This window comes from Pseudorasbora parva, chromosome 11 (genome assembly GCF_024679245.1).
Source record: "Pseudorasbora parva isolate DD20220531a chromosome 11, ASM2467924v1, whole genome shotgun sequence".
Classification (NCBI taxonomy): domain Eukaryota; kingdom Metazoa; phylum Chordata; class Actinopteri; order Cypriniformes; family Gobionidae; genus Pseudorasbora; species Pseudorasbora parva.
This window is the reverse complement of record NC_090182.1, coordinates 5,091,386-5,114,013: the sequence shown is the minus strand read 5'-3', so window position 1 is coordinate 5,114,013 and position 22,628 is coordinate 5,091,386. Positions and strand designations below refer to the sequence as shown.

The 22,628-nt window shown below is 40.9% G+C and overlaps 1 protein-coding gene across 4 annotated transcripts in view; it reads right to left on the bottom strand.

Moving 5' to 3' along the window:
* The window catches only part of pls3 (plastin 3 (T isoform)), a 66,985-nt gene extending 48,040 nt beyond the window's left edge, over nt 1–18,945 (bottom strand). The window contains exons 1-2 of one of the 4 annotated variants that reach the window (XM_067456850.1): nt 18,792–18,945; nt 1,496–1,606 (exon numbers count right to left, since the gene is read on the bottom strand). In XM_067456850.1, the coding sequence (XP_067312951.1) occupies nt 1,496–1,556 (61 nt within the window). In that variant the 5' untranslated portion in view covers nt 1,557–1,606; nt 18,792–18,945. Of the gene's footprint in view, nt 1–1,495; nt 1,607–2,802; nt 2,953–3,963; nt 4,135–18,791 lie in introns of those variants that run through there. The other 3 variants (XM_067456849.1, XM_067456852.1, XM_067456851.1) reach the window with 3 other exon arrangements.
* Nucleotides 18,946–22,628: the final 3,683 nt, after the last annotated feature.

Here is a 22,628-nt window from a genome sequence, read left to right as displayed (position 1 = left end):
GCTCAAAAGGTGATGATACACGAGACAACATTTTAAGCAATGTTGCCGCCAGCTGTCTTAAGTATCTCGATAGAAATGTGTTGCCTATTCTTAATGGGAAAGCGCCCAGCAACATTACTCAAAAAGCTGCTCTGTGTATCACCTAAACTCAGGTAATGGCTGACAGAGACGTTTTAAAAGCTCACATGGAAATGAAAACTCATCCTGGACTGAATAAATCATTTTCATTCCAGCATAAGCCAATGGGGATGGACACTCAGACACATGGAGAGGAGAAATAGTCCCTCCCTTTAGTTAAAAGAACCAATTAGCATTTGATACATTGGCTGGGCTTTGTTATTATTTTTATTTTTTTAGCATAGAAAATGCAATAGTTGGAGCCTGAAAAAAATATCATTTCTGCATTATCTTTTGTGAACCAAAGAGGCAACATTTATTAAGCATGTTTTGCTGATTTAACATATTACTGGAGTGTCAGGCGTATCTCAGTACAATAAAACAGTGCCAATATTAAAATTCTAATAATATCTAATAATTTCTAAAAATCAATTGTTTGAAACGTGAGAACAAACACCATTGAGCTTCCATTGATCATATCTGTTGTGCTCTTTGTCTGTGTGTTTAATAAAATATAATAAAAGCCTGAATCTGTTAATCAAATAGAGCGATAATGAATTAAGCCGCTTGATTCTGATGGGTTTACGATCTGTTTATGAACTTTCTGAAGCGTCAAAGTGACAAACATTCAGTGGAAGGACAACAATCTCTGATATAATTTAAAATGTATTTTGTGTTTTGATGAACAAAAGCCTTCTGGGTTTGAAATGACATGATGGTGAGTAAATAATAATAAGTGTCGTTTGTGGGTGAAATAACCCTTTAAAAGAGACTTATTTTGCAGCTCTCAGTGTGTAAAATATGGCAAATATTCAGTGCACAGTTAATGCTAGCAAATAAATTACACTTAATCACTTGTTAACACCTCCAAGTCCTATTCAAACTGAATCTTTTGAAGAAACTAGGACAATACACACACACACACACACACACACACATTTAAGACAGTAAACCGTTGCTGGTTTGGAGACAAACGCCCATGAGGACAGTTTAAAAGCCAGGCAACAGGTTATGCCAAAAACTTTATGAAATCAAATGAAAAACACAGATGTTTTTCTGAGCAATAACAATCCAGACTGTCAGGAATAACGCATGAGGTCAGATAACAACATTATAAAACAACTAAATCACACACACAAAAATAAAAATCTTAATCAATGGCATTTAAAACTAGAAGCCAAATTAGATGTTTTAAAATTGATCTTCATTTTTGGCTTTGCACAGCGATGTAGCCGTTTTAATCTAGGCCTATGCAATGAAAACAAAGACAAATCAGTAGAAATCACACGATACGTAAAGGGAAAAGGACACCATTACGGGCGGTGTGCCAAGTTGTGATTAGAGTAGACAAAACTGGTCGGACAGGAAGAACACTCACCGACTTTCCCAAAGGCCTCCCGCAACTCCTCCAGCTCATCTTTGGAAATCTTTCCTGCCATCTCCCCGAAGAACAACCTGAAGCTCTCTCAGACGTATAAAGTGTGTCCTTCTGTGGAGAGAAGACAAAAACTTTATTGTGTGGACTGTGGTAAATGCACCCTGGCGCCTGTCTTCTGACAGAGAAACCTGGATGTGGGATAGTACTGTATGATGATAAGACATGTAAATGATATGCAAACGTCTATCAAGCATGCAACACAGTAGACTATATTTGGGCAAAATGTATGTTCGAGAGGGCGTGTCAAGACTGGTCCTTTTGAATGCAAACTCACATGATTCACTGCCATGACAATGATCGAAACACTGCTATTAAAACGACTAATGGTTTCAGTGAACTGCAGAAAAGCGAAAGAGTCAAATAACCAACGAAAAAAAGGCCACCTAAAAAAAACGAGCCAAAAGCCAAAGTCTGGACAGGTTTCTTTGGGAGATCAATGTGTTATTTTATCTCTGAGTTATGATAGACGCGTACAAATCTGAATGCCAGATGCAGACGACAGTCGGCCTGTTTCTGTTTAAATGTGAAAGTCGACAACTACCATCTTAAAAATAAAAAGGTTCCAAAGCCATGCCATAGAAGTAGTTCCCCAAAGAACATTTCAGTGAACAGTTCTCAACAAAAAAAAAAATCTTAGGTGTGAAGATCGTTTTATCATTCTAAAGAACCCTTTTCTATTATAAAGAACGGAAGAAGATTCCATGGAATTTAAAGATGGAACAATCAATGCCAATAAAGAACCTTTTTTTTTACACAATGCAAAGGTTCTACGGAATTTAAAAGTTCCTCATGGAACCATCAATGCCAATAAAGAACATTTTACACAATGCAAAGGTTCTACGGAATTTAAAAGTTCTTCATGGAACCATCAATGCCAATAAAGAACTTTGTACACAATACAAAGGTTCTACGGAATTTAAAGGTTCTTCATGGAACCATCAATGCTAAATTGCCAATAAAGTACTTTGTACAAAATGCAAAGGTTCTACAGAATGTAAAGGTTCTTAATGGAACAATCAATGCCAATAAAGAACCTTTTACACACTGCAAAGGTTCTACGGAATTTTAAGGTTCTTCATGGAACCATCAATGCCAATAAAGAACCTTTACATTTAAGAGTGTAGCGCAAATCTTATCCAAACACACAATAAGCAGTACTACACTAAACACAATCCACTCAAATGTAACTATTATATAGTATAATGGCACTGGCCCAGGGTAAACTGGCCCACACTATGTTGACGTACCGTTTGAATCAAGGCCACAGCAAAATAAAACCTGTTGAGCAGAGTCCACCCACAGCAGCTGACCCGAGAACAGATGCAGCGTTCCAGCCTCTGCGGTACAAACTGACCCGAGATCTGCAGGCACTGCGGCACATCTTCCTTATAGCCACCACCTTAGAGGAACTCATGATGATTCAGGACACACCCACGGCGCATGTCAACATCTCCATTCCCATAGTCGTCAATCCAGCTTTTTTTCAGCAGTTAGTTATGTCATTAGCGGTGCCAGCCGTCCAACCACACCCCAGTGGGACGGCTTAAAGTTAGAGACTTCTAAAAATGCACTAAAGTGAGACAATGTCCTGCCAGGGTTACATAATGGTTCAATTGTGTGAATAACTCTTAAAGATGTGGATATTTTGTCTACATCTGATGTCATCCTTCTGCTATTCAGAAGGTCGATGTGAAAACTTTGCTGGAATTTTTTAAAGAAAAAGACAAAAACACAAACGGGCCAGTTATCTAGCCTTGTGGCATCCCTTCCCCGAGACCATACCATGCACTATACCTTTACCGAACTGAATTGATTCTTCCACAATTCATGCTTTAACAAGCTTCCTCACAATCCAAGCATAGATCAAGTATAATTTGACTAAGGTTTGTTTACTTCCCAAATGAGTGAGGAGTAGTTTGACCTCATGGGACTGAGTCATGCACAAATCTAAGCAACCAGAGGATCCTGTCTAGTCACTAGATTTTCAGTGTCTCTACGGACTGCCAACACTACACGAGTGACTGAACAAAGTCAAAACGATTATGCAGTGTTAAGTTACGAAGCAGAAGCGATGAAAAACTGCCACGGAAATGCTTTCAGGGGGGGTTTGATTGATTAACAGAAAGCTGAGCATGTGCTCAACCACAAAAAAACAGATTAACCAGCCTGGTGAGATGCAAAAAAAGGCTTTGGAATCTCAGTAAACACAAATGCTTCCTTCACTCCAAACTGCAAACAGATGCAACACAAGTGAGCTCAAACAGACGTCTACCACAGATGCTGTGCCGTTAGAAGAGCATCTGGGAAAAGAGGCGGACAGACAGACAGACGGAGAACGCTTTTCCCCATGTTAAGGAGAGAATGCTGGATGGAAGGAGCAAAAAGAAAGATAAAAAAGAGAGACAAACCGTCCTGGTGCGCGCTGAGAATGGGGCTGTAGGCAGCAGCGGTCGCAGCAGTAGAGGCAGTGCTCGCTCCACACCCTTCAAGGCTAATCTGAAACACCAGCATTCCTGCCTGCCTCACAAAGACCTATGGCAGCAAGTCATAACACTTCCTGACAGGCTATGGAGAAGCGGAGAGGGAGGAGGGAAAGGCAGGCGCAGACGGAGGACAAGAAGGAGAGGGGGAGGGGAAAACCTGCATGCTTCTCTTTTTTCTTTACTACCAACGTTTCCATCCCAGATGTACCGAGTAATGCAATAAAGTCACAAGAGAAAAAAAGGGGCAGGGAAACGGCCAGTCTCTTAAATCTGCATATCGTCACTCATCTTAAAACATCCTGCTGTTGCTTTAAAAAGTCGCTACCGAAGAGGAAAAAACAACACCGTGGACAGACATATGCTGAATCACTTGGAAACACATGCTGAACATGTGATATATCTGCATGTTCAAGCAGAAAGACAGATTGTGCTTTTATAAAAAAAAAAAAAAAAGTAACACTTTATTTTAAGGTTCAGTTATTAACTATTAACTAGTTGCTTATTAGCATGCATATTACTAGGATATTAGCTGTTTATTAGCACTTATAAAGCACATATTAATGCCTTATTCTGCATGACCTTATTCTACATCCCTTAATCTGACCCAACACCTAAACTTAAACGCTACAAAAACTACCTTATTAACTATTAAAGGGCTAGTTCACCCAAAAATGAGATTTCTTTCATTAACTCCTCTCCCTAATGTCGTTCCACACCCGTAAGACCTCCGTTCATCTTCACACACAGTTTAAGATATTTTAGATTTCGTCCGAGAGCTTTCTGTCCTTTGAATGTAAGTGTATGCACACTATACTGTCCATGTCCAGAAGGTAATGAAAACATCATCAAAGTAGTCCATATGAGACATCAGTGGGTTATTTAGACTCTTTTGAAGCATCGACAATACATTTTGGTCAAAAAATAACAAAACCTACAACTTTATTCAGCATTGTCTTCTCTTCCGGGTTTGTTTTCAGACCTCAAATAAAGAATCAAATGGTCGTGAATCAGCAGATTGATTCATGATTCGTATCGCCAATGTCACTTGATTTCAGCAGTTCCAGTTTGACACGCGATCCGAATCATGTTTCATAACCGTTTGATTATTTATTTGAGGAACGCGGAAGAGAAGACAATGCTGAATAAAGTCGTTTTTTTTTTTTGGACCAAAATGTATTATCGACGCTTCAAAATAGTCTAACTAACGTGGACAGCAAGTGGGCATTCACTTACATTCAAAGGACAGAAAGCCCTCGGACTAAATCTAAAATATCTTAAACTGTGTGTGAAGATGAACGGAGGTCTTACGGGTGAGGAACGACATTAGGGTGAGGAGTTAATGAAAGAAATCTCATTTTTGGGGTGAACTAACCCTTTAACTATTAACTGGTTGCTTATTAGCATGCATATTACTGGGATATTGTCTGTTTATTAGCACTTATAAAGCACATATTAATGCCTTATTCTGCATGACCTTATTCTACATCCCTTAATCCGACCCAACACCTAAACTTAAATGCTACAAAAACTACCTTACTAACTATTAATAAGCAGTAAATTAGGAGATTATTGAGGCAAAAGTCATAGATAATAGTGAATATGTGTTCCCCATACTAAAGTGTTTCCAAAAAACACACACACACAAAAAAAACATATGGTCAGCGCAAAAAACTGCAAGGAAAATAAACTAAACATTTTGTAATATCCTCCCAATCTATCACTGGTAAACTAGTTTCAAGGACGGCTGAGCGGGTACGTAACAAAGACTCATTCATTTGCAAAGGAAACAGGCCACATGAGAAATAGCAGAACATTCCCAGAGACAGACCTTAAACGAGGGCATGATGACCTCAAAACACACCCTTACTGTTTCAATTCAGCATTAAATTAATCAAATTTGGCATCTGCATCATAATCTTATTTCTCATAGCCTAAAGCACAAGTGTTTGGCAAACTACATGGGTCTGGGTTTTAGCGAAATGCTATGCGCTTGCCAGTTAAAATAGCACACCTCCACCTATCTCAGCGCCACATATCTCCCAAGTCCCTCCTTTTTCCCCATTTCATGAAAACATAACTCTCTATGAAAAGTAATAGCACAGCTCTCGTGATCTGGGACGAGTTGCATGACAGCACAAACAGAAGCTGATTAACACATAACCACCCACATTTACATATCAATGCCTATTTTAGCAGAAACCTGGCCGCACCCTGACGAAGAACTGTGAGCTATGCTGTAGTTTCACATGCAAGATAAGGTTAGCTCATTACACCATATCTCATTTACATAGAGATCTATACAACCTACGCTCGGTGGAAAAACATGCAACTACATACATTTTTACAAAACTATACAAACAATTCACTGCATTGTCGAAAAACACCAATTACTCCCATTCATTTTCACAGGAGCTATGATTACAAGAGCAGATTACTGATTAATTATGTTACTTATTTTAATGTGATTCCTTGTAAAATACTATGTTATAGCCTTTTACCATAGTGCATGACTAAACTAATACATGTTGATGTTTGCATCACATAACCATCTCCATATGCAACGTCTGGCGTAGTAAATTTGCTCGGTAGCTCAGCTGGTACAAAATTGCAGTCGGGGTACGAGTCACATGACACATAAGTCAGAATAGCCCCTTTCACACTGCACGTCAGACCCGCAATATTCCCGGAGCATTGCCGGGTCGCCTTCTGTGTGAAAGCAGCCACGTCCTGGAATTGATTACCGAATTCGACCCGGGTCGGGGACCTAGTAACATTACGGGATTCAACCCGGGACGAGCGCTGTGTGAACAAAAGCCGAAACTAATGCCGCAACGTGTACGTAGTTATCGTGCGACTCCTAGAGCTTGTTTTTTCAATGCTACAACCCTGCAGTGCCAGAAGAGCTCGTCGGTGTTTTAAACGCAGAGAGTGTTCGTATACAAAAGAAACTAAAATTAAACAAGCAGAAATGAGCGCAAACTGGACACTAGTCAAGACCACGGAGCTCCTTACTATCCGCGCTGAAGCTGAGATCACTCGCCATTATACGTCACATCAGGATGTCACGTGTCAACTCGACCCGGGACCGTTACGGGTTGTGTGTGAAAGCGCTCATATTACGGTATTTCGCTGGCAGTGTGAATGGACCAAATCTAGCGGCCCGGGAACAAATGCTGGGTCGGATTATCCGTGTATTTGCCGGAATCGCAGTGTGAAAGGGGCTAATAAAAGAGCTCAAAGACTTGTGGATTGGGATTGTTGCTTTAGCAAATTAAATTTTATCTCATGTTTACTTTTGTTAAAGGTGCAGTGTGTAAATTTCACCGCCGAAATGCAACCGTCCCCCTCCCTTTTGAAGCACATAGATGGCCGACACAAGACAAATATGTCTTTGTCTGAGACCGGAGAGAGTATTTAGTGCTCTGTAGAGCAGTTTGTCCATTTAGGGCCACTGTAGAAACATGACGGTGCAAAATGGTGGCTTCACTGTAAGGGGACCCGCAGTGTAACGGCTCGTTCTAAGTAGGGCTGGACGATATATTGAATATTAGAGATAATATCGCAATAAATTTGATGCCGATGTAAAATTTGAAAATATCGTGAATATTGAGTATTTCAAATTCAACATGCATACTTTCCTAAAAAAAACAATACCAGATAACGCAGAGGTCTGCTTTCACCGTTCACCAAACTTTGGAAGCAGAAGAGTTAAATATATACGCGCAGTGCATGACAAAGAAAGCAACAGAAACATGCGCGCATGAAAAATAATAGCGCGTCGCGGGACGTGCTCACGCTGCTGGACTCTGACCTGAAGCGCACGCGCACACACACACACAAATAATAGCGTGACGTGGGATGTGCACACACACAAAGTTGCCTTTCAGACAACATGCGATCGCGATTTCGGTTCTTTCGTGGATTACTGGGTTTCAGTGGTCAAACAAATGTAAAAAAAATGCACATCCTGGCGAGTATTCAGGTAAACACACTAGTGTATGTCTTTAGTGAACGTACACAGAGTTGAGTGAGAAATCGTGTTACAATGAATTTGGTCCATGGAGGTCTTAAAAAAAGATTCTCATGAATTTGCATATTAAAAACACCACATAGACATATAAACAACATTACAAACTAGATTTTCACCATTTTCACTTTAACACGTTTAGGTTTAGGGTCGGGTTTAGTTTAGGTGCTACATTATTTTCAAACGAGAGCAACCAATGGCATGATTTGGGGGCGAGACTATCAGTTTGCCCAACCATAACCAATGGATGATGTGTATAAAACATGTTTGAAAACAATCAATATGTTTGCAATAACATTCGGTGATGCTGATGCACAGAAATGACACACTTTAGCAAAAACCTCGTTGGAGCAAAAAAAACATGGCTAACATTAGTAAAAAATAAAACGTTTTACAGTAGCTTTGCACACATTGCATACATTTCTAGACACAAGTGAAAGGTTCCTTTCATTAAGAATGTCTAAATGTGTTACCAGACCACAGAGGAATGAGATTTTGGCATTCCTGAAGATCAGGTTACAACACAACACATCACCCGTTAAACAAGTCAGATCTTGAAGATCAGGAACGTTCAGTTTCAAGAGGCAGAACTGTAGTGGAAAAATCCACCTAACAGCTGGAGATCACAGTCTGGTTGGTTCTTCAAATTCCACCATTGAAAAACAACAACTAATATTTAATAGGTCTCTCATCTCTGTTGTTCTCAACAGTTGCTGAAACTTGCTGGCATTTCATAGCCTGAGGAACAATGGCGTGGGGTTTAAAGGGGCAGGACAATGGTCTACTTCAAACCATGAAGACAGGTGTTCACTTACAGATCCTTTTGTAAACTCAACCACGGGACATTTACTGACACAAGAGAGAGAGAGTTACACAGAGATTTTAGAAGAACCAAGAAATAACATCTTGGAAAATCTCATTACTATAATGCAAAAAAAAGTAAAGCGGTTTTAGTATTATAGCAGGCTGTGTAGTATTTCTTCAAAACATTGCAAAATTCCTATAACTGGATTGTATTACTTTTATATCGTATAGTTACTGTGATAAATACTCATTCTGCGATATGCAAATTTGATCCCTGTGCTAATCACTGAACTGTTTAATTTATGCGACTACAATATTTAAAAAATAGGAACGGAAGTCTCCCTCTCCTTCCTCCTTTCAGGTATGGATAGTCGATATGCTATCCATAATACAAATGCAAAAACTTTGCATTAATCAAATGGACACATTTTCCCGTTGTTGGAATCCCTTTTGAAAAAAACTAAAAATATAGTAAACTGTGTTCCTGTATCAACAACCTATCCTCCCACCGCTGTACTAAATGTGACTGTAACAACTGGCAATAACTGCATCTGGGCCCTGTTTGATTGTTGTTTAATTTGTAAATTTAAATAAACAAAAAATATATATTAAAAAATAGCATTGTAATGAAAAAATACTGTAATGATTACAGTAGTGAACATAAGAATCACAGAGTATAATACGAACTACTAATCATCACTATTGAAATGCATGCATTACAGTCAAAATAATTACATTTGAGGGAAATATCAAATTAAACTTCTTAATCATGAAATCACAACTCTCACAAATTCTTTGTGCAAAAACAGGAAATTCTCTCAAATAAATTCATTGCGGAGAGTGGAGGAACTTGCCAGAGTAAACCTGACACTTCAAACAAACATGTCCACTCCTAACGGCTCCACGTAACATGATCTTATGACTAGACCCATTCAAGATATCAGTGAAAGCAATAAAATCCACCAACAGGGTGTTTATAAACAACATTATGAAGACATGTCCCTTGCAGCATATTTAGAGCAATGCGAAGGGGATTCAGAGGCACACAACACATTAGAGGAAGGAATAGCTGAATGTTGACCACTTCCCAGCATTCAATCGAGAAAGAACTGAAACACTGAAGAAAAAGACATGAAGTCCAGCCAAGAGAAGAGCAACAATATTCACAAGGTTCAGCTTCACAAAGATGGACATCTGAGGTGAATGCAGGTTTGTGTAACCAGAGCGGGAGTGTTTAGTCTACAGCCTCCGCTGGTTTATCATAGATCATAAAGCATGAATAAACCAGTGAAGTGCTACAAAACCACATAAAAAAGACAGACTACCAGTCTGAAAATGCAGTCGTCGAGACGCTCCAAACTTGTACAACTGTCTGTCTTGTATGGAACACAAAAGGAGATCATTTAGCAGACTCTTTTTTTTAATAGATATAGAATAGTAAGTGTTAGTAGAGATTGGTCAAGGGTTGACGAAAAAGATTCAGCAGCTCACGTTGAGTTAGGCAGGTCATTCCACCTGCTGGGAACAGTTCAGGTAAACGTCTGAGAAAGTGATTTTGTGCCTCTTTTAGTGTTACCCTTTCCACCAAGCTGTGCTTGTTCAGAACCAGAGACTAGTTTCAAATCAGTCATTTGTCTTTCGACACCCAAAGCACCAGCTCTGAACCAGGAAAAGTGGTTCTTAAGTAGCACCAAAACAATCCGCAGATCGGCAATTGGGTGAGAGACAAATCATTAATACGTACGTCACTTTTATTTTTGATTTCAGCTCATTTCAAGATCAAAGACTGCAATGGGAGAGAGAGCGGCATTAGCACTGGTATAATTAGTCTCGCTATGTTTTAATGACGACAGCTGTGTTGAGCTTTAGGATGTGACGCTGAACATTAACGTTTGATTTGCGGCAGTTTGCTGAAGAGATACAGCTAGAGATACACAGAGTTTGCACATACATCACCGTCATTGGGATGTGTAAAATGTTTAATGGAAATTTATATACTTGGTATCTCTGAAATGTACACCATTAACTTTTTATTTCTCAAAGCTAAGCGTACTAAATAGCGTAACAAGCTGTCAGTTGTGTGTGTGTGCGTGATAAAACACTTAATAAAAACTAAATAAAACAAGATGTGTTACTATATCCCCTTTCACACTGCACGTCGGACCCGTAATATTCCCGGAACATTGCCGGGTCGCCTTCTGTGTGAAAGCAACCACGTCCCGGAATTGATTACCGAATTCAACCCGGGTCGGGGACCTAGTAATATTGCGGTATTCGACCCGGGACGAGCGCTGTGTGAACAAAAGCCGAAACTAATGCCGCAATGTGTACGTAGTTATCGTGCGACTCCTAGAGCTTGTTTTTTTCAATAATACAACCCTGCAGTGCCAGAAGAGCTCGTCGGTGTTTTAAACGCAGAGAGTGTTCGTATACAAAAGAAACTAAAATTAAACAAGCAGAAATGAGCGCAAACTGGACACTAGTCAAGACCACGGAGCTCCTTACTATCCGCGCTGAAGCTGAGATCGCTCGCCATTATACGTCACATCAGGATGTCACGTGTCAACTCGACCCGGGACCGTTACGGGTTGTGTGTGAAAGCGCTCATATTACGGTATTAGGCTGGCAGTGAGAATGGACCAAATCTAGCGGCCCGAGAACAAATGCTGGGTCGCATTATCCGTGTATTTGCCGGAATCGCAGTGTGAAAGGGGCTTATGATGATTACCTCAAAATATAGATCTGCATGTGCGATATACTTTATCTGAATTAAATACAAACACATCTCTCACGTTTGCTCACTTCCCGTGTGCCATATAGGTTGTCGACCCGTGGTTTAAATTAATTCAGCTAAAGAAGAACTCTGTAAATCGCTGAAAATCGTAGATACGAGTGGGTGGCAGGTGGATGATTTCTTTTTTCTTTTTTTTTACAGCGTATTCAGGCTGTTTAGCGCATCTACAAATTACGGCGAGCTGCACAAACACGTTGGATACACTGTGTTTTGGATGCGGATGTAGGTTAGCAAAGCAGTGTCCATTAATAGTAAAGCAATGTCCGCCATTGTTGATGGAAGGCTTGTTTGAGATGCATCGATGCTGCGCAGACCGATCGGTACATGACATAAACATACCGAGAGTTTGGAGAGCCAATGACTCCTTAATACGTTTGAATCACTCTTGTGCAGTGATCATCGATCTGCGCAGCGGCGATGTATCTCGAACAAGCCTGGTGTGTTTGTGTTTGCCGTGCTAGTGTTGCTGGGAAAGATAAAACGTATACGGTGATGTTCGCTTGCAGAATGCAAGCTTCTGGAGGGCACATAGGTCTGAAGTAATGAGTTTAGGTATAGGGGTGCAGAGCCAGTGGCAAACTTCAGTGCCTTAAATTTGAGTGGCAATTGGCAACCAGTGCAATTTTATGAGGAAAGGCGTAACGTGTGCTCTAAAGACCACTCTGTGGATTAGTTGCAGAGGTTTGACAGTGCATGTTGGAAGGTCTGCCAAGAGAGCATTACAATAGTCCAGTCTGGATAGAACAAGAGCTTGGACCAGGAGTTGTGTATCATGCTCCGATAGGAAGGGCCTGATCCTCCTAAAGTTATATTTGGCAAATCTGCAGGACCGGGCAGTTCTAGCAATGTGGTCTGTGAAGTTTAACTGATCATCAATCACAACTCCAAGGTTCATGGCTGTCCTGGATGGACTTAAGGTTGATGAACCGAGCTGAATGGAGAAGTTTTGATGAAGTGTTGAGTTGGCCGAGACCAGAAGCAGTTCTGTCTTCGCAAGGTTGAGTTGAAGGTGATGGCCATTCACCAAGCAAGAAATGTCTGACTGCCATCTGGCTGGAATGAGAGCTACAGTTGTGTTTCATTAGCATAGCAGTGATAGGGAAAAACACGTTTTGGAATGACAGATCCTAGTGATGACTGATGAGATTAAGATGGAGAGAGAAGTGGTCCCAGCACTGAGCCCTGAGGCACCCCAGTAGCTGGATGATAGCAGTGATAGGAAAAGCCATATTTATGATAACAGCTCTTAATGATGACATGTAGATGGAGAAGAGAAGTGGTCACAGCATTGAGCCCTGAGGCACTCCAGTAGCTAGATGTTTTCAACTTAGACAACTCACCCCTCCACGACATCCTAAAGGACCTACCTGAAAGGTAAGACTTGAACCATTGGAGTGCGACTCCTGAGATGCCCTTAATCTTGAGGGCTGACAGGAGGATCTAATGCGTTTTATGTTTCGCTCTGTACAATGTTGGACACATAACATTACTAGGCTAATTAATATGATTAGCCTTTGTCTTGAGTACGTTATCAAACAGCTAATAAAGTGCTGCTGATGTCACACAAACCCTGTTCCCTTTCACCATCTTAAGCCCCGTTTTCACCAAAATTACCCGGAACAATTTGTACCAGGAACTTTTTTTACAGGAACTTTTCTCCCCCCGACCTGCAGCTGTCTGCGTTTCCACCGCGATCTAAAGTTCCCTGAAGATTAGGCAAATTAGTCTGGTGACTGCGCGCAACTGCTCCTCCAAGTCAGTGACGGACCGTAATCATTTTTGCGCGATACTATATCCACGTTTACAAGCACACTTTTTTTGTCATTCCGATTGAAAGATTTAGTGGACTGTTTACATGAGATGTTATCCAAACCGATCTGGTGTTTACATGTGATGACTTTCAATCGCAATCATTTTGTCACATGCAGTTTGTCTGCCGCATCAAAAATGTCGCCGCTGTTTTCTCCAGCAGCTGGAATGTGTTAACTATAGCAACTCTTAACGGCCACCAGGACTAATACAGTATTATATAAGCTATTTATCTGTTGTAAAGTGTAATTATCATCTCAGAAAAAAAAAAAAAAAATCTTCTGTCAGGCGCAGTTAAAGTAAAAACTGCCTGGGGCAATATACGCTGTGTCATTATTCCAACATTATCTTCATAACTTACGAAATAAAAAGTTTACCCCTCAGAAAAATGAACTTTCCTCTCTTGTCAACATGAGCGCTGTCACGTCATGTAAGGACGCACACTTAAAAGTAATCGGTCAGGTCGTTTACATGGTGAAAAAAAATTCATAACGAGTATGGAAGAGATGCAAGCTGTGCTGCTTTTGCTGGTTATGTATAGGTTTACTAAAGAGGTAATTAACAACGACAGAAAAGAGCTCTAATATGCAGATTCAGCAGCATGCAGCGCATATTCACTGAACATTATTTACTGAACATTATTAATTATATTTGAACGTGGGGGAGAGGACGCTGGCGTTGTCTGTTCGCCGCTTCTCCACCCACAACAAATCATGTTAATGTACTATTAGATTTACATTTTATTTTATTTCCTTATGTTTGTGACTAGTCTAACAGTCAGAGCTACAATTGGGACTGTTGCTGATTGCTGGCAGCCACTGAGAGGTCGTTGTTCGTCGTTTCGCCGTTTTCAACCGCTTCTCTAATGTTTACGTTTGAATTGCTGCGGTTGGTTTCTGGTTTGGAGGACATTTGATGTTTCTTGCCGCGGGTGCTCACTGGTGGTCTCCCTTGGGCTTAAGCTGCATGGTGGCTGAAGTTTGCACCGGGTTAGCGTCATCCAGGCTCTCGTTGGCGGCGTCCGGCATGATGTTGGGATGTTCTGCTTCTCGGCTGCGCCGCTGTTCCGTCCTGCATTGCGACCATGGAGCGACATCTGCGCCGGCCCCGGTGTGTCCACAGAAGTGCCCGGAGGAATGTTCTGCCTCCTGCATGGTGCTGCAGCGATCCCCATCGTTTGAATCATCATGAAGAAGACCCATCATCTGGTCTTCAGCTGTCGTACCTCGGCGATGTCATCGGGACACTGCCGCTGGGAGAAATCTGAAACATGGAGTGGACCACAGTGTGCTGCGGAGCTAACAGAGACTTCCACCATCAGCTGTTTTCTGTCCACCATCAGCTCTGTTTCTGTTCACCATCAGCTCTGTTTCTGTTCTGTTTTCTGTGTTGGTTGATTGTTTGTAGTATTCTATATTTTTTACTTGTTATTCATTTTTTGTTGTTATCCCCCCCCCCCCCCCCTTGTTGCACTTTGAGATTCTTCGGAATGAAAAGTGCATTATAAATAAAATCTATTATTATTATTATTATTATATTCAGAAAGCTTGTAAAGCTGGATTTAAAATGACAATGTATATTATTATCAGCTATTACGGACATTGCACGTGAGATGGCTGAGACGACCGCGCGCCACCAGACAGAGAGCAAGACTGATATTTACTGAACGCAGAATGAACCTCACAAAAGACTTTTAAAAATGCCGGCTGAAATAAAATGTTGCGTGAGCTCAACCAATCAGCATGTTCAGCGCCGAAGTCCCGCCCTCGAATGTTCCTGAACTTTGAAAAAGTACTACCTCGCGAGCAGGGCCGTTTGGAGGGGGAAATATTTACCCGCAACTTCATTTAGACCCTGGTTCCTGCGGTCAAAACACACCGGGTACCACCCCAAAGTTCCTGGGTAAAGTTCCTGCGGTGGAAACGCGGCTTTAGACTCAGACAGCGGCCTTCTGGAAATCAGCATTCTTAAAAAGCCTTTGATCATCATACAAAGACAATGGAGAAAAGCCCCGCCCCCTCGTGATGGGACTGGTTAGTGAAAAAAAAGTATCTAACAAAAGAAGGATGTTTGAATTCACAGTACTCATTAAAAACTAGGCAAGAAGTACCCGGATGACCTACTACTTCTAGTGAGAATCTGAAGTGTGCAGACGATGGACACTTTACTATCCCATGAGGCCACGGGAGAGGATTTGTGAATGATAGTGATGCGATGCAACTAATGCTGGAAGGTCACTTGATAATGAAACATGTCAAATGTAGTACGGATTACATACTATAGAACTACTTTTTTAGTACCTAGAGTAGGCCAATGCGATTTCAGACGCAGCCAATGTCTTTAGAACATGCTTCAAAGAAAAGTATTGTTAAAAACAGGTACTAGCAATTTTCTGCCAAGTTTACAGATGTTTCCTTTAACCCTAAAACACACCATAATGCAACGCATAATTCAAAATACATAAAATACAAACAAAATCAATATGGAATAGTCCTTCATAATAACACAGTACATTTGGCACAGTTTTTACAGAGTTTTCTTACAGTGCTGCTGCATGTCAAGACTCAACGTTTGGTGGCTTTTATGAGGGGAAAATGTGGCAGAACTGGGGTGGAACCATCTGGAGTTCAAAACCCGAAGGCCAACAGATGAAGACATTTTTTTTTCATAATCATTCAAGACTTTTAGTTATAGCCTATGCTCACTAGAGGAGACAGAAAGACACAACAGGCCTGTGAAATAGTTAGAGAATCAAAATAGATGTTAAACTTGAGACACTTCAATCTGTAGAGTCAACGTCATATCTGAGGTGGCGTTAATACAGCACTGACTATTTCCTGTAACAATCCTAAGAGTTATGGCACCATCATGTAGATGGGTATCGTTTAAAACAATCAAGATTCATTCAGCATAATCTAGTCAAATGTTTGGAGGTCATGAGCAAACAGCCTCCCACAGACATTGCTGAAGCATTTGTGTCCTGACATCACTTTAACCTCAGGCTTGACAATGGCATCCAAACCACACGGTTGTCCAGGAACTGCTCTGACCGAGAACATGCTCTTGTGAGCCGACTGCAAGTAACACTTACAGCTGAAGAATGAAGGGTTGGAGACTGAGAGACAGCTCTCGGAGGAAGAATATAACCACAGCATGACAGAACTTAGTGTTTCAAAGAGGACACAGGCAGACATCACTTAACACACCGGCTTTGTTATGATCAGGAATGCAGATTCACCTTCCTGAACCAATCACAGCTTGGGAAAGCAATGCAAGTATCGGAGTTCTCAGTCTTTGTTGTGGCATTTTTGAAGGCTGTCTGTCGAGCAACAAAAAGTCAAAGCCACACATTCCTATCTAGCCCAGAAATGCAGACAGGGAATTGCCTCATGTCTTGGGCTTTGCACCACAACAACTTACACTACTGGCTGCTGAGACATCCAATAAGATCTGCATACAGTACATAACACACAGTTTACTTCAGCGCAGTCTGGAAGTGTGTTCCCCCAAGGGCACTGCGAACATGGAATAAGGAACATCGATATGTCACTAGACAGGAAGTGGGGAGTGCATCAATACAGCACTGCAAGAAGATTGACTGAAATAAACACATCATTATTTGAGGCTCCCGGGAGGGGTTTGTAGTTGTTTTCGGGTATTTATTGTGTGAGATGCGACAATATCATGGTGTAGAGATTATTAATACAGCACAACTATCATGTTTACAGTTAAATAAGATGTGGTACTCATCTAAGGGCGTGTTCACACTTGACATCTTTTTTGAAGTTGCCAGCGTCTGTTTAACATTATAATCCTATGGAGTAAAACGTGTTGTCAAAAAAGTTGTGGGCATTTTTTTTAAACGTCGACGTCTTTTTCTGCTACTCAGTGCATCTTTTCATGTTGAAAAAAGTTGAAATTTTCTGATAAAACGCACTACGTCAAGCGCCTTTTTGATAGTTGACCAATGACAAGCGAGTAGCAAGACCTGACTCGTTTCCATAACAAGAAAAATGGAGAAGATTGGGTTTCAAAGAGTGCGTTTTTTGAAAACGATACCGTTATCGTCTTTGAGTGAACTACAAAAATGTGAATTTGCATATGCATGTTTCTTTACAAAGTGACATTGCCATCTACCGGTCTGACAGCAGATTACAGCGTTTTTAGTCGTTTTCACAGATCCGTGTGAACGGAAATCGTTTCGATGTTGTTGTCTGCACATGCTTTTCCGTTTTAGCACATCTGTGTCATGAAAGATCAAAAACATATTTGAAATTATGCAGTATATATTAGAAATATGCATGGAATAGTCTATCCCATGATGCAATGTGTTCATTGTGACTTTCATTTTGACAGTGATAAATGATCTCAAACCGATACTCAACTGGACTGCCCTAAATTAAAGTCACCATGAAATCAATTAATTATCCATGCACATCTTGAATCATCCTCATAATCTTGAATCAGAAGGACTTCCCCTCCCTCTTGCAGAGACATCTCTTCTCTTCTCTGATGACGAGGGCGGGGCAACCTGTCACTCACATGAGATCCACCAATAGCAAACCTCAATCACCCAATCAATTCTCATCTGACAAAATCAAGCCCCGCCCTACATTTGTTCTTGTTTGAAAAGCTGTTTCACTTGGGTTGCAAAGTTTCCAGACACTTTCCAGACAAAGCCCCACTGCAACCCTATGTTTCATTGCATCACAATAGGGAAGAAAAGACTGTCACATTATTTCATTACATATATACACGGCATTTCCATGCCGATTTTAAAAAGTTTTAAACAAAATGCACTGCACAATACGTATACTGCTTCCTTATGAACAGCATGGAAATGTAAACATACACTTTTCAAATGACCTCACGTTTCCCTTCAAAACTGCAGTTCAGTCAAGTAAGTCATGGAGCTCAAATTAAGACTCTAAGACTATTGACATCAGTGGTTCATCCTCAACTATTAAGAAACTGATTCAAAAGAAGAACATCCATTCATTGACAAACCAACATTCATCTTCAAATCACAGCTAACGTTATATTCATTTATAACAACAACCATACACGTCTCCGACTGCAAATAAACCCTCATCACATGATATGCCGTCTCTAAACACCACACAACACTAGCGAAATGAAAATATAAACTAATAGTTCCAATACAGTGATTAAATAAAGCATTTAAGCTTCCAAAAAAGCTCGCGAGACTGCTTATAGTAGATTTAAATTAAGTTAATGCCTCAGAGTTTGTAGGAAGAAAAACAACACAATCTGAAACCCAAACGTGCTCTGCATAGTTTAATAAGTTCAGTAACTTACTGCGTCCGTCTGTGTTTGTTGCCCTGCTGGCGTTGCACTCACAGAAACACACACAGTCACACACTGATCTCATGGGCTGCGTCAACACACAAACACTGAACTCATGGGCTGCGTCTACACACACACACACACGAGCTGCCTACCTAGACAGCACAGTCTCTCTCTCTCTCTCTCTCTCTCTCTCTCTCTCTCTCTCTCTCTCTCTCTCTCTCTCTCTCTCGCAAACACACACACACAAGCTGCCAAACTCTCAGTACAAGAATTCAACTCGCATATATATATGCCTACTAGTTTTAGTTTTTAATCTATATTTTCTGTTTTTATCATAGATTTATGTTTAGTTAAAATATATAAATATATATAATATATATAAATTATATATATATTGTTGCAGGATTATGGTACAGTGATGTATCAGATGGTATTACTACTATACACGGATCAGGCATAACATTATAACTAATATTGTGTTGGGAGCCCTTTTGCTGCCAAAATAGCCCTGAGCCGTTGAGGCGTGGACTCCACTAGACCCCTGAAGGTGTCATGCGGTACATGCCACCAAGATGTTAGCAGCAGATCCTTTAAGTCCTGTAATATGTGGGGTGGGGCCGCCATGGTCGGACTTGTTTGTTCAACACATCCCACAGATGCTCATTTGGATTTAGATCTGGGGAATATATACTGAGTATACTCAGTATCTTTATACTATGTAATTTGAAGGCCAAGTCAATGCCTCAAACTCATTGTTGTGCTCCTCAAACCATTCCTGATGCATTTGTGCTTTGAGTCAGGAGAATACCATTTCCATGAAAGGCTGAACATGGTCTGCAGCAAGACTTAGGTAGGTGGAGCGTGTGTAAGTAACTTCCACATGGATGACAGGACCCAAGGTTTCCCAGCAGAACATTGCCCAAAGCATTGCTTTCTTCCCATAGTGCTTCCTGGTGCCATGTGTTCCCCAGGCATCAATGAGCCTTGGCCGCCCCTGACCCTGTGGCCCGTTCTCCACTGTTCCTTCCTTGGACCACTTTTGATAGATACTGACCACTGTAGATCAGGAACACCCCACAAGAGCTGCAGTTTTGGAGATGCTCTGACCCAATCATCCCAAATCTGACCCAAACTCACTCAAATCCTTATTCTTGCCCATTTTTTTCCTGCTTCTAACACATGAACTTTGAGGACAAAATATTCACTTGCAACGCACACCCACTAACAGGTGCCGTGATGAAAAGATAATCAGTGTTATTCACTTCACCTGTCAGTGGTCATAATATTATGGCTGACTGGTGTATATACCATTGTTTTTAGATGGCACTCAACATTACTTCAAAGAATATACAGTATATGGTGTATGTCCAAAACAATATGGTATTGCATGCAGTGTTGGATGTAATTGAGTAATCTAATTAATGCAATTCAATTACTTTGAACTCAAGTACAGTTACTTCTGATGTAGGTTAATGTACTACCATAAACAGCAATAGGGATTTTAGGGCAAGACTAATTTATGCAATTTGTATATTGTTTATTTGAACGAATCAACCGTGCAGTTTCGTGAGTATCCTTTAACTGTTTAACTGGTCGAGGTTGATATAGGGTATTTATAAAGTAATTAGTCATCCAAAGTAATTTGAACAGAAATCTAGTCGCTACTTTTTTTTTTTTTTTTACAGTAACTTACCCATTACATGCTACATTTTGTTTGTGTAGGAATGGAATTCAGTTATTCACTCATTTTATGATCATAAAATATAAAATTATTGATACTTTTTCTTATGAGTCATGCTGCTGTCGTTCTCTTTTTCTCCGTCTGTTTTTCAGGTCACGGCGGTTTTCTGGGTCATAATTACAGACTCATATTCCAGAATAGGAGGAAATACCAAGGTGAGGAGCAAAAGTTATTATTAACAGCATAACGGTCCTGCTACGAGAGAAGCCGCTGTGTTTCCCGGAATTTCCTTCCGAGCTCTGTTTAGACATGTTTCATGTCCTGATGGTGTATAAATGCTCAGCCTCGGGTTTATTCTCTAAATATTAACACTTTTAATCAAATTAACAAATTCTCATCAAACAGCACATGCCATTTCATCACACAAGCAAAACCAAACAACCAAATAAGCTTCCAGTGGTCCACTTTAGCATTCCACTCACTTTAAGTAACTTTGCAACGTCATGTCAACTAGCAATTTCTGTTGGGTAGCATAAACATAAAGTGTCAGCAGATCTTAAAGGGGGGGGTGAAACACTCAGTTTCAGTCAATCTCATGTCAATCTTGAGTACCTATAGAGTAGTACTGCATCCTTCATATCTCCGAAAAGTCTTTAGTTTTATCATATTTATAAAAGAAATATGGGCTGTACCGAGTCTTTCCGGAAAAAACCGAGCGCCTGGAGGCGTATCGTGTGGGCGGAGCTAAAGAATGACGATCGCGAACAAAGAAGTGACGTCCTCAAGCGTGGAGAAACTCATGGCTATCAATCTCAGCTAATACAGATAATGATCCAGAATCAAATCCGAGGCGGAAATAAACTGAACAGGAGAAACAGCAACAGCAGGACGTCCGTCTCTGTGGTATGGACTGTATTTAGTGGCCTGTCAACATTTGTGTGTGTTTACTCGCAGTTTATGAGGACATGATTCGGTTTATGGACTATTGTATGCGACTAAACCTTAGCAGTAGCAAGCAAAACGGTTTTGCACGTCAGACTAGTGTAACGTTATACAGAGAACAGCAATGGAGTCCGTTAGCGCATTTGAATGACGAAGCACGCGATCGTGCCGTTTACTGATGTTTACTCACGCGACGAGCCGACAGCACAGACATCTGAAGTCGTTTTACTCACCGGCTGCTTCCAAAGCAGGGCCGAACCTTTATCGCTGGGACCGCTCCGTCAAAAACACACTTCTTTGGTATGATTTGGTGAAGTCCTGTGACAGCAGTGACCGTGGAAATCCACTTTGAGACGCGACTGAAGCGATGTTGTGAAGCTTCCCGTCATTTCTGCGTTCAAATCGGTTCAAATGCAGCGCTGCCTTCCCAGAATGCTGTGCTGAAGTCGCTCGACGTCACCCATAGGAATAAAGTGGAGCGCGGCGCCACCATAGGGCGCGTCGGAAGTGTTCACGGACGAGTGGATCTGCACCTGAGAGAGTGTTTACGGCCGTGCATTTCCTCTCTCGCTCTAGTCACGCGCGCGCGCCCTACCGGGAGAAGAGCCCGTACGGCCCATACAAGGACCTTCCGCTCTATTAACGTCAAGTCGAGCCATACTCGAAAAAAACTCTCCGAAACTTGTGAGAAACCGGAAGGAGTATTTTTGACACAGAAATACTCCATCAAACGTCCAACATTAGTTTTTGAAACTTTGTCTATGTTTAGGATGGGAATCCAAGTCTTTAACAGTGTAAAAAGCTCAGTATGCATCAAACAGCATTTCACCCCCCCCCCCCCCCCTTTAAAGTCCCCATGAAATCAAAATTTTATTTTTTTGTCTTTTAGTATGAATATGTTAGCCTTCAAAATAATCACCAAATTCACATTTAGAAGACATAAGCATTCAAAACGTACAGTCTCTCACTTCCGCCAATATGATCAATGATTCTGAGGACAACACTCTGCACTTCAGCTTCTCATCAGATTTTCTGTCCAATCAGACGGTCTCTAGAATCTGAAGCCCCGCTCCCTACTTTATTAACATATGTTGCAGATGTGGCTGAAATAACTCACTTGTTTACACAATGCACTATATAGGGGATAGGGAACGATCAGCCAGTGCACTATAGGAGATAGGGAATGATCAGACAGTGCTCTATATAGGGGATAGGGAATGATC